The 13,289-nt window shown below is 38.9% G+C and overlaps 1 protein-coding gene across 7 annotated transcripts in view; it reads right to left on the bottom strand.

Annotated features, from left to right (window-relative positions):
* The window catches only part of Gigyf2 (GRB10 interacting GYF protein 2), a 127,715-nt gene that overhangs the window by 76,913 nt on the left and 37,513 nt on the right, over nt 1-13,289 (bottom strand). For all 7 annotated transcript variants that reach the window (XM_021199437.1, XM_021199438.2, XM_029539086.1 and 4 more), the window contains 3 exons: nt 11,776-11,905; nt 10,496-10,591; nt 875-989 (listed from right to left, as the gene is read on the bottom strand). In XM_021199437.1, coding sequence (XP_021055096.1) covers nt 875-989; nt 10,496-10,591; nt 11,776-11,905 — 341 coding nt within the window. The remainder of the gene's footprint in view (nt 1-874; nt 990-10,495; nt 10,592-11,775; nt 11,906-13,289) is intronic.

Here is a 13,289-nt window from a genome sequence, read left to right as displayed (position 1 = left end):
AACTACTGCTCTAGAGGCTGGAGAGATGGCTCAGCAGTTAAGAGCACTGACTGCTCTTCCAGAGGTCCTGAATTCAGTTCCCAGCAAACATATGGTAGCCCACAACCATCTGTAATGGGATGAGGTGCCCTCTTCTGGTGTGTCTGAAGACAGCAACAATGTACTCATACACAAAATAAACAATTATTTAAAAAATATTTATGTTATGATTCAACCCACATACAGTTTAATGCTGAAGGAAAAATATCTATTACAAACATCAAGAATTATTTTTAACAGAAAGACAGTGAATGCAAAATAGGGAATGATAAAAATCAAGCAAATCAGAAACTCTAAGAAAAGGCATAAACTCATAAAGCCACACATCACACCAGTGGATGCTCCCTGCTTATATCTTGCTCTGCCTGTTAAGAGGCCTAGCCCCCGAGGTATTTCTCACTAAATTCCTCCAGCTATGGTGATACGTGACATGGCCCTTGGGAAGAAATGCTATACTGCTGAGAGCCTGTCAGGGACACTGGTACCTCAAGCAACCATAACCTTCTGGATGTTCAAGCCACATCGTGCAAAACTTCAGGGATGAAGAATAGGAAGAATAATTACTCTTTAGAAGTTAACTGGGACTATCTCACTCCTTCTTGCTTCAGTCTATACAGCTAGAAACAAATTCCTCTCCAAAGCAGGGGCAGTAGAGAGGCATCTCAGAAATGTTACAGAAAATAAATGTTCAGGCATTTGCAGTCAACATCAAAGAGCAGTTAGTTTCATGTTTCAATTAGGCAAGTTAGTTTCATGTTTCAATTAGGCACTGAAGTCTTTACTAATTCCCTAGCCTCCTGCTCCTCTTCCGGGGTTAGTTTTGCACATAGCTCACCTCGCCCTCTTGAAGAACTTCGACCTCTAGGAGCCCCCACCACTGTTCCTCCTCCTCCTCCTCGTCCTGTCAATCGCAGGACAGCGGCACTATTTACAGACATGGAAAAGTTTCTCTGCCAAAAAATAAAAATAAAAATAAAAATAAAGGAAACAAAAGAAAAATGGATAAAACACACAAAACTACATATTGTTTCTCCCCACCTCCCACTGCACCTATAAATGTAATGGTATCTAATTACTCTAAGCAATGGGAAACTGTAACTTTACAACACATAAAGATTATTCACTTTCTTTCTTTCTATCTTTGACAGAGTCTCATGATGTAGTACTGCCTGCCTGTTATGTAGACCAGGCTGGCCTTATGATTTCAAATTGACCTTTCAGACCAGCCAAGTTGACACCAATGTGTTACACAAAGCTAGGCTTGTTGAGGGGATACTATACAAGAAAACAAACTAAATGTACTCTACATACCTAGATGCAGACAAAATAAACAGAGCAGAGAAAGTTTTGTAAAGGGGACTAGGTTAAATTGGCACTTTTTAAGAGTATCCATTCTAACTGTATAGAGATCCGTGGAGTTTGAGACTGGACAAGTTTGAGTGACTATCATAATCTAGCTGTGGGAGGTTTTTGTGAGTTCATTATAATAAAGTGCTTACATTTCATTTTTGAATGGCACTTAAGTCTCTTTAATTTACGAGAGAAGACTGTCATTAAAAGGTAATATAAAAAGGAAAGATGTCCTTTCTGCCTGACTGTACTCAACAATGTGGATTAATAACCCCAAGAAGTATTTGCTAGAATGGGAAAATGTCAAGTAAAAATCTCTATGAGGTCAATCATCTGAAATGTGCGCAGGTGTGCGCACATGTATATATGATCACAATCATTTGGTACAAACCTGCGCTGCACCCAGAGCCAATCTGGAATATAAAATCAAGTACAATTAAAGTAGGAAGTGGGTAGCCACTTGGGAAAGGGGATGGACAGGGATTTTAAAATATGTCTTTTTTTTTTTTTTTTTGGTTTTTCGAGACAGGGTTTCTCTGTATAGCCCTGGATGTCCTGGAACTCACTTTGTAGACCAGGCTGGCCTTGAACTCAGAAATCCGCCTGCCTCTGCCTCCCGAGTGCTGGGATTAAAGGCGGGTGCCACCACCGCCCGGCTAAAATGTCTTTTAATACACCTGAATAAAATTAAAAGGCTTAGGAAAAAGTAACGACAAGTATTAAACATCTCCAGATGAACTATTAAATATAAAATTCTGGATATGAAATAGAGAATTCTGCAAGAAGATTTAAACAAAAATATTGTTAACAGATTAACTGAACCTGTACACCTAGAACCTGTACCCATTTGCACAGATGTGCACAGGGATAATACAATGAAGAAAGGAACCTTGGATATGGCTGCAGTCACTAGCCCTCCAGGCAAGGGAGTAAAGTGTAAATTTTAGGCTGAGTGAGGAAGTACATGCCAGTAATCCCAGACCTCAGGAGGATTCCAAGGTTGAGGCCTGCACAGGTAGCCTTAAGTTCCAGGTCAGTTTGATCAACTTGGTAAAATCCTATCTCAAGCTTTAAAAAAAAAAAGGGGGGGGGGGGCCTGGGATGTGGTTCAGAGGTACAGTGTGTGGCCACGATGCATAAGCCCCCTGGGTTCAATTCCCAATACTATCCAAGGTTATAAAACTCAATTCTACTGTAGTCCTAGGTTCTTAAGTTCCAATCAATGAAAACCATAGCTATATTATCCTCTTTTAAAGAACATGCAACTGATTATTTTTGTCTTCATTATTGAATTTTTAATAATGTACATCATTTTCTCCCTATCGCTTATTTTTCTCTCAATTTTGTTAACTGTAATTTGTTCAAGTAACTTTTAGAAACTATCAATGTAACGTTTTATCATATAGTCAGGTAACTTCAAAAAACACAATAAAATAGAAAACTAAAAGTTAAGAGAAAATACCTATCTCAAAAATCATCAATTTTAAGCTGTATTTTAGTAAAATTTAATAAAAAGTGGGTTGAAACACATACATGTTAACTTACCTTTTGTTTAAAAGTAATCAGTGGACTACCAAATATGCCTCTTGGCATTACAAAAATTAAGACTGTAAAGTCCCCAAATCTCAATCAATATACTGTAATATTAAAGAGGTGAGGGGCCGAGGCTAAGAGGTGGTTCAGTGGTCCATCAGGAGTACATGCTGCTCTTGAACCTAGATTCCCTAAAACCAAATGGCAGCTCACTAGTTTCAGGGGATCAGGTACCCTCTTCTGATGGCTATGGATACTAGGCGTACATATGATATACAGACACATACGTAGTCCAAAACACACACACATAAAAATAATTATTTTTTTAAAAAGGAAGATCAATACTAACAGCATTTTGTATACCAGAATCCAGTGCAACATATGTATAAGATCCAACTGTATCGTGTATAAAAAATAGAGAAACATGTATTTTCATCTTTTGTTGCTAAGGTACAAACAAGGTTTAATCTCTTTAAAAGGCAAATAAAACATGTTTAAATGCTCATCCATTTTTAACACAAAATTGCTACTACATATACAAATAAAAGATAAAATAAGTAAATAGACTGCTAAATGCAGCAGTAAAGGCAAAACATGGAAGCTAACTAAATATTAACCAATAATAGCTACCTTAAATAGCATAGGCTTGGAAGTCTTCTCTACTATTTCCTTAAGAGATGATGAGACATTAACTTAAACCATATTTTAAAAAAATGAAGTTAGCATTCAATCATTTCCAGTTCCTGCTTCACTACTATGAACCAACAGTTTTCAAGCATATTTAAACAATCTGTTAAATTTTCCCAAAGATTCATTTAGCCAATTATAAAATTCTGATTTCTTAAGAAATATTATGGGGCCAGGAATGGTGGCACACCCCTTTAATCCTAGCACTCAGGAGGCAGAGGCAAGCAGATCTCTGTGAGTTAAAGCCACCCTGTTCTAACAAAGCAAGTTGCAGTACAGCAAGGCTATACAGAGAAACTCTTGTCTTGGAAAACAATGTTATGGGAGATTTCCCAACTCATTCTTTTGATTCAAAGTCCAGCAAGATTTTCAACAAGGAGTTAAACATCCTTCCAATCTGGCTTTCCCAGCTATTGTTATCTCTAGACATCTAAAAATAGTTTTAAGGAAAAAAAATTGTAATTTCAGTAAGTACAAACACCCCATAACATGGGAAGTTCACAAAATAATACCAGTAAACTGCATAAGGAATATAAAATTAGTGCAACAGGCTAGAACACAAGTTAGTGGTCAAGGGCTTGGCTAGCACACAGAGACCATAGGCTCACTGCCTTAAGCTATATATATATTTTTTTTTTTTCTTTATGGTTTATTTACTTTTTTATCTCATGGGTTCTTCCTGCTTGTATGTGTGTGAGAGACTGTCAGATCCACTGGAACTGGAGTTACAGGTGTGAGTTTGCCATGTTGAGTGCTGGGAACTGAACCCGGGTCTTTTGGAAGGGCAGCCACTGCTCTTAACCACTGAGCCATCTCTCCAGCCCCCTTTTGCTACACTTAAAAATCACAAATGTAGTAAGAATTTTCAAAAATTTCTCCAACAGACTTGAAAAATAAGGAATTCATATAAATAATAAAAGCCAGTAAAGACTACCTCCATGAAAGAAAAATTCTGAGACAAGAACAGTAAAAGAAATATGAATGGTAAGGACCTGCAACTTTATCAACCTGGACAGAAAGTAAACTCAAACCAACAGAAACTTTTTCCTCCCAATGAGCAAAGAAGTTGGGCAGTGGTGGCGCACACCTTTAATCCCAGCACTCGGGAGGCAGAGGCAGAGGCAGGGGCAGGGGCAGGGGCAGGGGCAGGGGGATTTCTGAGTTCGAGGCCAGCCTGGTCTACAGACTGAGTTCCAGGACAGCCAGGANCATACAGAGAAACCCTGTCTCGAAAAACAAAAAAAACAAAAACAAAAAAAGAATTCTTTCAATAAAACCAGCTTTTGTCAGAAAGGCAAAATAATAATCGATATATAGTACCATTTGCATAAAAAGGAAAATACACATTTACTTGGAAAAAATACACAATAACTAGGTACAATGATGCCCACAAGTAATCATCCCTGCATAGAAAGAAACTCACTTGAGTCCACAAGGTGGAAACTAACTTAAGCAATATGGAGACCTAGTCTTTTTTTTTTTTTTTTTTTTTTAATTTTTTTTTTTTTAAGATTTATTTATTATATGTAAGTACACTGTAGCTGTCTTCAGACACTCTAGAAGAGAGCATCAGATCTTGTTATGGATGGTTATGAGCCACCATGTGGTTGCTGGGATTTGAACTCTGGACCTTCGGAAGAGCAGTCGGGTGCTTTTATCCACTGAGCCATCTCACCAGCCCGAGACCTAGTCTTAATAAACACACATACACACACACACACACACACACACACACACACACACACACACATATATATATAAATATATAAAGACAGAGACAGAGAGAGCTAACACTGCCTCCTGTGAAGAAAAAGAGTACAAGGGAGACAAGACTGAAGCCTTTTCTATCATCATCATTATTATTATTATACTATTTTCTATGTTTTTACTCTATTTTAAAGCATCTCTTACAGATTTATATTTTTATTATTTATCTATTTATTTGATGGGGCAGGGAAAGCATGTGTCATAGTGCATGTATAGAGTCAAAGGACAACTTTAGGAAGTCAATTCTTGCGTTCTATTTTGTTAAGAATTATTTTGACAATATGTCTTATTATATATTTTTAGTTTTATGTGTGTGTGCATGCGCACCTGCACGTAAAAGGTATACCTGTGCCACTACCCACACATAGAGGGCAGAAAATAACTCAAGGATTCAATTCGTTCCTTCTACCATATGGACCTCAGGTATCAAGACTAGGCTGTCAGGTCTGGCAGCAGGTCCCCTTACCATGTCTCTGCCCCTCTTGCTTTTGCTATTGTACTTCATACAGACTCCAGCTGGACTCAGAGCGTCCGGATTGCTTTCCTGTCTCTTCCTCCTTTTCTGCCTTAAGAAAGCTGAAATTATCGATATGAGCCATTGCACATATCTTTTTTGCTTTTTTAAAAAAAGGTTCCAGGAACCAAATTCAGGTCACAAGCTTATATAGCCAGGGTATTCCCCTGATAAGCCATTATCCTGGTCCACTACTATTGCATGAGTAGACATGCATATGTAAACATGTGTGTGTGTGTGTGTGTGTATGTACATATATGTATGTAGGGGGTGAAGTATGTGTACCCAGACAAAAACTAAGTCAACATTGGGCAACATTTTTTTATTTCCTTTTCTTTTTTAAATTTCCTTTTCTCTTCTCATTACTGTGGGGATGGGGTGGGGAGGAGAGACAGACAGAGAAGGGGAGAGAGAGAAAGACAGAGAAGGAATGAGTGCACACATGTAAGCAAACAAGTGCTATGTGTGTGTGGTATATGCACACATGTATGTTCAGGTACACACCTGTATATAGGAGGCAGACAAGGACATTGTGCTCTATCATTTCCACTTACTCCTTGAGACAGGGTCTCTTGCTAAAACTAGAGCTGTTAGCAAGCTTGAGACAACCTCCTGGCTCTATCTTCAAAAATCACTGAAATTATAGGCATGCATAGCTAACTTTTGTATGGCTACTAGGATCCAAATTAAGACCCCAAGTGCTTGCTGTGCAGTCATGGTTAAACCATGGAGCTAGTTCCTCTTCCTCTCTCCCTGAACACAGTATTTTCACCTAGGCTAGCCTGGCTGGCCAGCAGGTTCCCACAAGGTTCTTGTGTATGCATCCAAAAGCTGAGCTTCCAGCACTTGCCATTTCACACAGCTTCCATGTGGGTGCTGGGAAATCATTTTCCCTACTGAGCTATCTCCACAGCCCTATACATTTTTCTATTAAAGCCATTTGATTTCTTGCTCATTAATGAAATATGTATTTTTTTAAATGATGCAAGTGTTCTCAGCTTTGAATCCAGAAACATATTAAGACCATTCTTCATGATCAAGTGGGTTTCATCCCAAAGATGTAAGGTTGGTTCAACATACTCAAAATACTAAGTTTAATGTACCATATAAATAAACTTAAGAATAGCAATCACATAATCTCAATTGATGCAGAAGGGATAATTAACAAAGTCCAACATACCTTCACAATAAAAATCCTAGAGATCTTAACGACAGATGGAGCATATCTCAAAATACATGGCTATGTATAACAAACCTACAGTCAATCTTAAACTACATGGAAAGAAACAACTGTCAAACACACACACACACACACACAGAGAGAGAGAGAGAGAGAGAGAGAGAGAGAGAGAGAGAGAGAGAGAGAGAGAGAGAAAGAGAACACTAATGAACACCATTGCAACTACTTACTCTGGACAAAACTTAAAAACCAAGAACTAGACAATCTATACCCAAATGGAGTCTGTCATAGATCCTATAGATAATATCCAAAAGAGCTTTAAAAACCCGCCAAGAACTAAAACCCAATAGTTCCACTATTCTAGGATAACCCACTTACTATAAGAATGACACAGCAGGAACAGCATGACAAATATTTGCCCAACATACATACACAAGGCCCTAGGTTAACTCCAGCAGCATCACCATAGAACACAAAGTATTACTGGAGCACAATCTACAATGAAAAAAAACAATCACAACACCCAAACATCCTACAGCACACACTGGAAGAACTATGAGGAGAGATGGAAGGACAGAAGCAAGAGCAAGGGAGGAAGGGAGGGAAGGCAGATTCATGACAATGCTCTTCAATTAGACACCATTATTAGTTATAGGACTCTAGTGAATATACTAAATGTCAAAGAAGTGTTGTGATGGCTATTCCTAGCTGTCAACTTGACTATATCTGGAATGAACTACAATCCAGAATTGGAGGGCTCACCTGTGATTCAAAACGTAAGGCTGGAAGACACAAGTTTCTGAGCTGGATCTTGACATGGAGATCTTAAGGCATAGTGGCCATGAAAAGCTTAGGCTTAGACAAAGTAGTACATGCCTTTAATTCCAGGACACTATGGCAAGGAGATCTCTGAGTTCAAGGTCAACCTGGGACAAAGCAAGTCCCAGGTCCAGGCATGGTGGTACACACCTTTAATCTGGGCCACACCTTCTGCTGGAGATCTACACAGGACAGTGGAAGAAGGAAGATTTGCTCTTCTTTGCCTGCTTGCATTAATGCAAGCAGATCTGTTGGAATCTACTGCTACTGAAGACCAGGTGAAACAGCTAGCCTCATGGAACTGAGCAACTACTAGATCCTTGGACTTCCATTCACAGCTGACCATTGTTAGGGAGTTGAGACTACAGACTGTAAGTCATCACAACAAATTCCCTTAATATATAGAGACTATCCATAAGTTCTATGATTCTAGAGAACCCTGACTAATACAAGTATATACTCATTAAAATAGTAAATTTAGGGTTACAAGTAATAGCTCAGTTGGTAAAGTGCTTGCCCAAGCCCTAGATCCTGAGTTCAGTTGCCAAAAAACCTACATAAAAATTGTCAAACTGGGGCTGGAAAGGTGGCTCAGTGGTTGAGAGTATGTACTGATCTAGAGAAACTCAAGTTTGGTTCCCAGCACCCACGTTAGGCAGTTCACAATTCCAACTCCCAGAGATCTGACCTTTGGCCTCTAAGGGTACACAGTCACCCTAGAAGTCAGTTCCAATTCAGAAGGACCTTGTCTCAAACAGACAAACAGGGAGTGGGAGTTTGCCCAAAACTTGGAAATTAAGTCACAGATATGAGCTAGTGCTAATCAAGCCATTAATATCAGCCTAAGTCTCACAAACCCCATAGAAGAGGGGTTATCCAGTACAAAAGAGCCTGAAGGGCCAAGCACTGCCATTCCCTAGACTAGTAAAACTACTGTAATTATTACCTCAAGTAAAGGGGAGTGACTCACAAGGCCCTATCCTTTGCCTCTCAACTATTATTTTTAAAAACATCTGGGAGAGGGGTTTGAAGCCACTGTCTTCAGTTGTGTCTTTAACCCATACAATGGATAGCTCAAAACCCATAATCACACAGGTGTCCCTGGTTGGTTACCAACACGATGAGTCAAGAGTGATGTGTGAGATGGGGCAGGGTGGAGGAGATGGAGAGATGGGAGGTCAGAATGGTCAATTTGCAAAGCATTTATGATTAGCTGGAAAATCACAAAAATTAAAAATAAACAAAAATTAGATGCATAGCACCTGAAGAATGATGACTTTGTTGCCTAGTCTCAACATGTCCCTGAACATGCGTGTATATTTGTACACACAAAATTGTGGCCTTTACAGAGTGTAGTGATGCATATCCATAATTCCAACACTTGAGAGATGAAGGTAGGATCAGAAGTCCAAGGTTATCCTCAGTTATGCAGTGAGTTCAAGGCAGTCTCAAAATTTAAAAAGGTCAATTTTATGATGGGGATTTTGGTATCAAAGCTATTTTTTTTTTTTTAAGGGTCTAATGCCTACAGCACTTCCTTATCATGCACACAGCCCTGGGTATGATCCTCAGTAATGCATAAAATAAAACATACTGCTCAATATATATAATCTCAGCACTTGGTGGTACAGATGGGAGGATCAAGAGTTCAAGGTCATCTTTGGATACATTTCAAATTCAAGGCCAGTCTGTGCTACCTCAAAAAAATAGCAAAGCTAATTCTTCATTTAACAGGGAATACAAAATTCCAACAAAAATTTCACTTTCTCCATTGTAATATAGCACCTATAAGCTCCTTTAAATCAATCTTTCATCAAAAAGAAAGTCACTACATAAAACTGCCACTTTTTAGACCAAAATCTTACTTTCTTATATTGCCACAACACCAATAAAAAAAGAACCACCAAGCACAGAGCTGACAGAGAGTTTCAGGTATGTTCTAAGCTGAAGATTTAATTAATTAATATGTGCAAGTGAAAAAAATAATAAAATAGTTAAAGGAATTCATTGTTGAGAACTCAGGTAGGGAGTGAGAGGGGAGCATTTCCCCTCAACTTGAATATTTAATAAGGGACAATTCTCAATGTCCTTATAAAAGATCTAGAAACAAGGCATCAGAGTCAGGTTAGCAGTAAAGAGCACTGGCTGTTCTTCCAGAGGAAAAGGGTTCAATTCCCAGCACCTACATGGTGACTCACAAGTATCTGTAACACTGATGCATTCTTCTGGCCTCTTTGGTGTCCAGGCACACATGCGGTAAAATAAAGATATATAGAAAAAGCAAAACACCCATATACATCTAAAAGTTAAAAATTTTAAATAAAAAAAAAAAAAAAAAGTGTAGAAATATTTCCTGATCTTTGCATTACACTCAACAGCTTCAGAATGGAAAGCAGAACCTTGACAAGTCAGAGCCTTTCACAAGCCAAGCATCAGTAATGATGCCAACCTGTGCCAATCAATGTGTGTTTCTTATAGTTTCCTATAAGTATCCTGTAGTATCCTGGCTATCCTCAGTACCTTAATGATGACTCTCCATATCTTTACAGTAAAAAGGAAAAAAAAGCAGAAAGAGTTGGGCCTGAGGCTCAGAGCTAAGTACACACCTGCTCTTCTTCTGTAAAGGGTACTAGAGCCAATGGCGGCAAGGGCTCCTCCTGTAGGATGGGCAGGAATTCTTTCTCCAGAAGGTCAAAAGGTATCTGCGTGATAAACATAAGGCCAGAGATTGCTATTTCTCCAATTGCAAGAAGATTAAAATCAAGAAAAGGTACTGTTTTCTAGCCATGAGCTTATTTGATTACAAGTAATTTCTGTTAATTATGCAGTACTTACATTAAAAACTCCAGTCATGGCCAGGCATGGTGCCATGCAGCTCCACACTCAGCAGAGGGAGGCAGAGGCAAAGCGGATCTCTTTTAGGTCAGCCTGACCTACAGGGACTTTTAGGCCAGCAGGATCTTTTTAAGACCCCATCGCAAAAAATAAAATACTCCAGCCACCTACCCTCTCCTCCCATAAAGCCAGTTCCTTTGGATTTGACACTGAATCTGGTATTCCCAAGTACAGAGTGGAGGAATAATATCTTCACATTTAACTTAAAGCAGATACTAAGGAAATTTCAAAGCAATTTTGTCTGTCATAAATATGAGATTCTCTACCCATTAATAAATTAAAAACAAACTATATTGAAAAAAACAGAAGATATTATCTGCCCTAGTCAAATAAGAAAGTTTCACCTTGTTTCAGCTTGTTTTTTTGTTTTGTTTTGTTTTGTTTTATTAATTGAAGCAAGTGTTAGACTTCAAGATGTCTCCCCACGGGCTGGTGAGATGGCTCAGTAGGTAAGAGCACCCGACTGCTCTTCCAAAGGTCCAGAGTTCAAATCCCAGCAACCACATGGTGGCTCATAACCATCCGTAACAAGATCTGACACCCTCTTCTGGAGTGTCTGAAGTCAGCTACAGTGTACTTACATATAATAAATTAAATAAATAAATAAATAAATAAATAAATAAATAAATAAATAGATGTCTCCCCACTAACCCTTTATTTTTACTTAAGGCAGGCAGAAGAGGAAAGCTGTTCCTTCCTCACTCCTAGATCCTGACTGGGAAGGAAGGTAAGAGATACAATAGGGAGGGAGGAAGAGAAAGGAACAGGAGAGAGAGGAGATTATCAACAGTGCTGACTGTTCTGCTGCCACAAGTCACCTGTTCCATACTGACATCATGGGTCTTCTCTAAGGCCATCACATCCCTCAGTCACTATTACCCATAGTGTACTCCAATGTAGAAAAGGAGTGAGATGGAAAAAGAGGAGGCCATCAGACACTGACTAGGTACACTAGCGCAGCGGCAATTCAACTCATTTTGTATTTTCTTACCTTGTAGTCTTTAAGGAAAAGTGCTAGCATTTCTTCTCGGCCATATCGATAATCTGCTAATTTATACTTTGGCAGGGCCGGAGAAAGAGGAGGGGATGTGATACTCCCACCACTGGACAGAGCACGGAGCCTAAAATAGGAAAAACAGAATATAAAATGAAGTGACAGATATTCTGACACTATCAGCTTTTTGCAGTTCTTTTAAAAAAGCAAAAACTCTGTTATCTTAAGCAGCAAAGATTTTTACCTTTCACACTAAGTGCTAACTAGATAGGGATAATGAATAGTTCCCAGTACCTACAGGGTGCTACCATTGTCTCTAAGACACTTCAAGTTTAGAAATAGGACACTTTTTATTTTTTTAACCAAAATATAAAACCAGGGAGAGCATTGGACTCAGAGTAAGTTAACTAAATATTGGTGAGGATATGAAACAACAGAAATTCAGCAAGTAAGGGCACTTGCTCAAAAGCCTACAGACAAGAATGCAGCCCCTGGAAGGTAACAAAAAGGTGAGAAAAGAACCAACTCTGAAGCTGTCTCTGACCTCCATATGAGCTAAAGCACACATGTGCACATATATATATACACACATACACCCCACACATACATACACACTCATGTGCACACAAATTTTAATTCTTTAAAAGATCAGGACTAGAGAGATGGCTTAGCAATTAAGAGTACATACTGCTCTTGCATACTACCTGAGTTTGGTTCCCAGCACCTACATCAGGCATCTCAAAAGGGCCTATAACTAGCTCCAGAAGATCTAAAGCCTGTACTCACATGTATATGCACAAAATTAAAAATGTTGGAAAGGATTATAAGGCATATGAATTCCTAAAACTGTCTAAGGACTTTCTGACTGACAGACAAGACTAAAAAGAAATACAAAAGTGATCAGGATTATAAATTATAATAGCCACTTCCAAGAAAGATTTTGTGACAGTAAAGCATTTAAAAGTTCTTTGGCTACTTGTTAATAACTAAAATATTTAGTAAAGTATGGAACATATAAAAGAGAAAGCTAAATACAAAAACCCACAATAAAAAGTAATTTTAAAAGTCTCTCGAATGATCAGCAGCTCCTAAGTTTGAATCGCAGTACTACCAAAATAAATAACAACAATGACAACTTGGGATTTGGTTTTGGGGATTGGTTGTTTTTGAGACAAGGTCTCACACAGCTTAGGGTGACTCGCACTCACTACTATGTAGCCAAGGTTGACCATAAACTGCCAAGCCTCCCACCTCTACCTCCTATATAAAGGCCTAAATACAGGCCCAGTTTTAAGCAGTGCCTGGGATTCGCACTAGCAGCTAGGTAGTTTCTGTAACTAAGCTGTGAAGGAACCTACTCAGTAGTAGTAGTAACCTACACAATCCAAAGTCATGTCATAAAGAAAGATCAAGCCAGGCGTGGTGGCGCAGGACAGCCAGGGCTATTCAGAGAAACCCTGTGTGTGTGTGTGTGTGTGTGTGTGTGTGTGTGTGTGTGTGTGTGTGTGTGT

Source organism: Mus pahari, chromosome 5 (assembly GCF_900095145.1).
Source record: "Mus pahari chromosome 5, PAHARI_EIJ_v1.1, whole genome shotgun sequence".
NCBI classification, from domain to species: Eukaryota; Metazoa; Chordata; class Mammalia; order Rodentia; family Muridae; genus Mus; species Mus pahari.
This window is presented reverse-complemented; position numbering and strand designations above follow the sequence as displayed.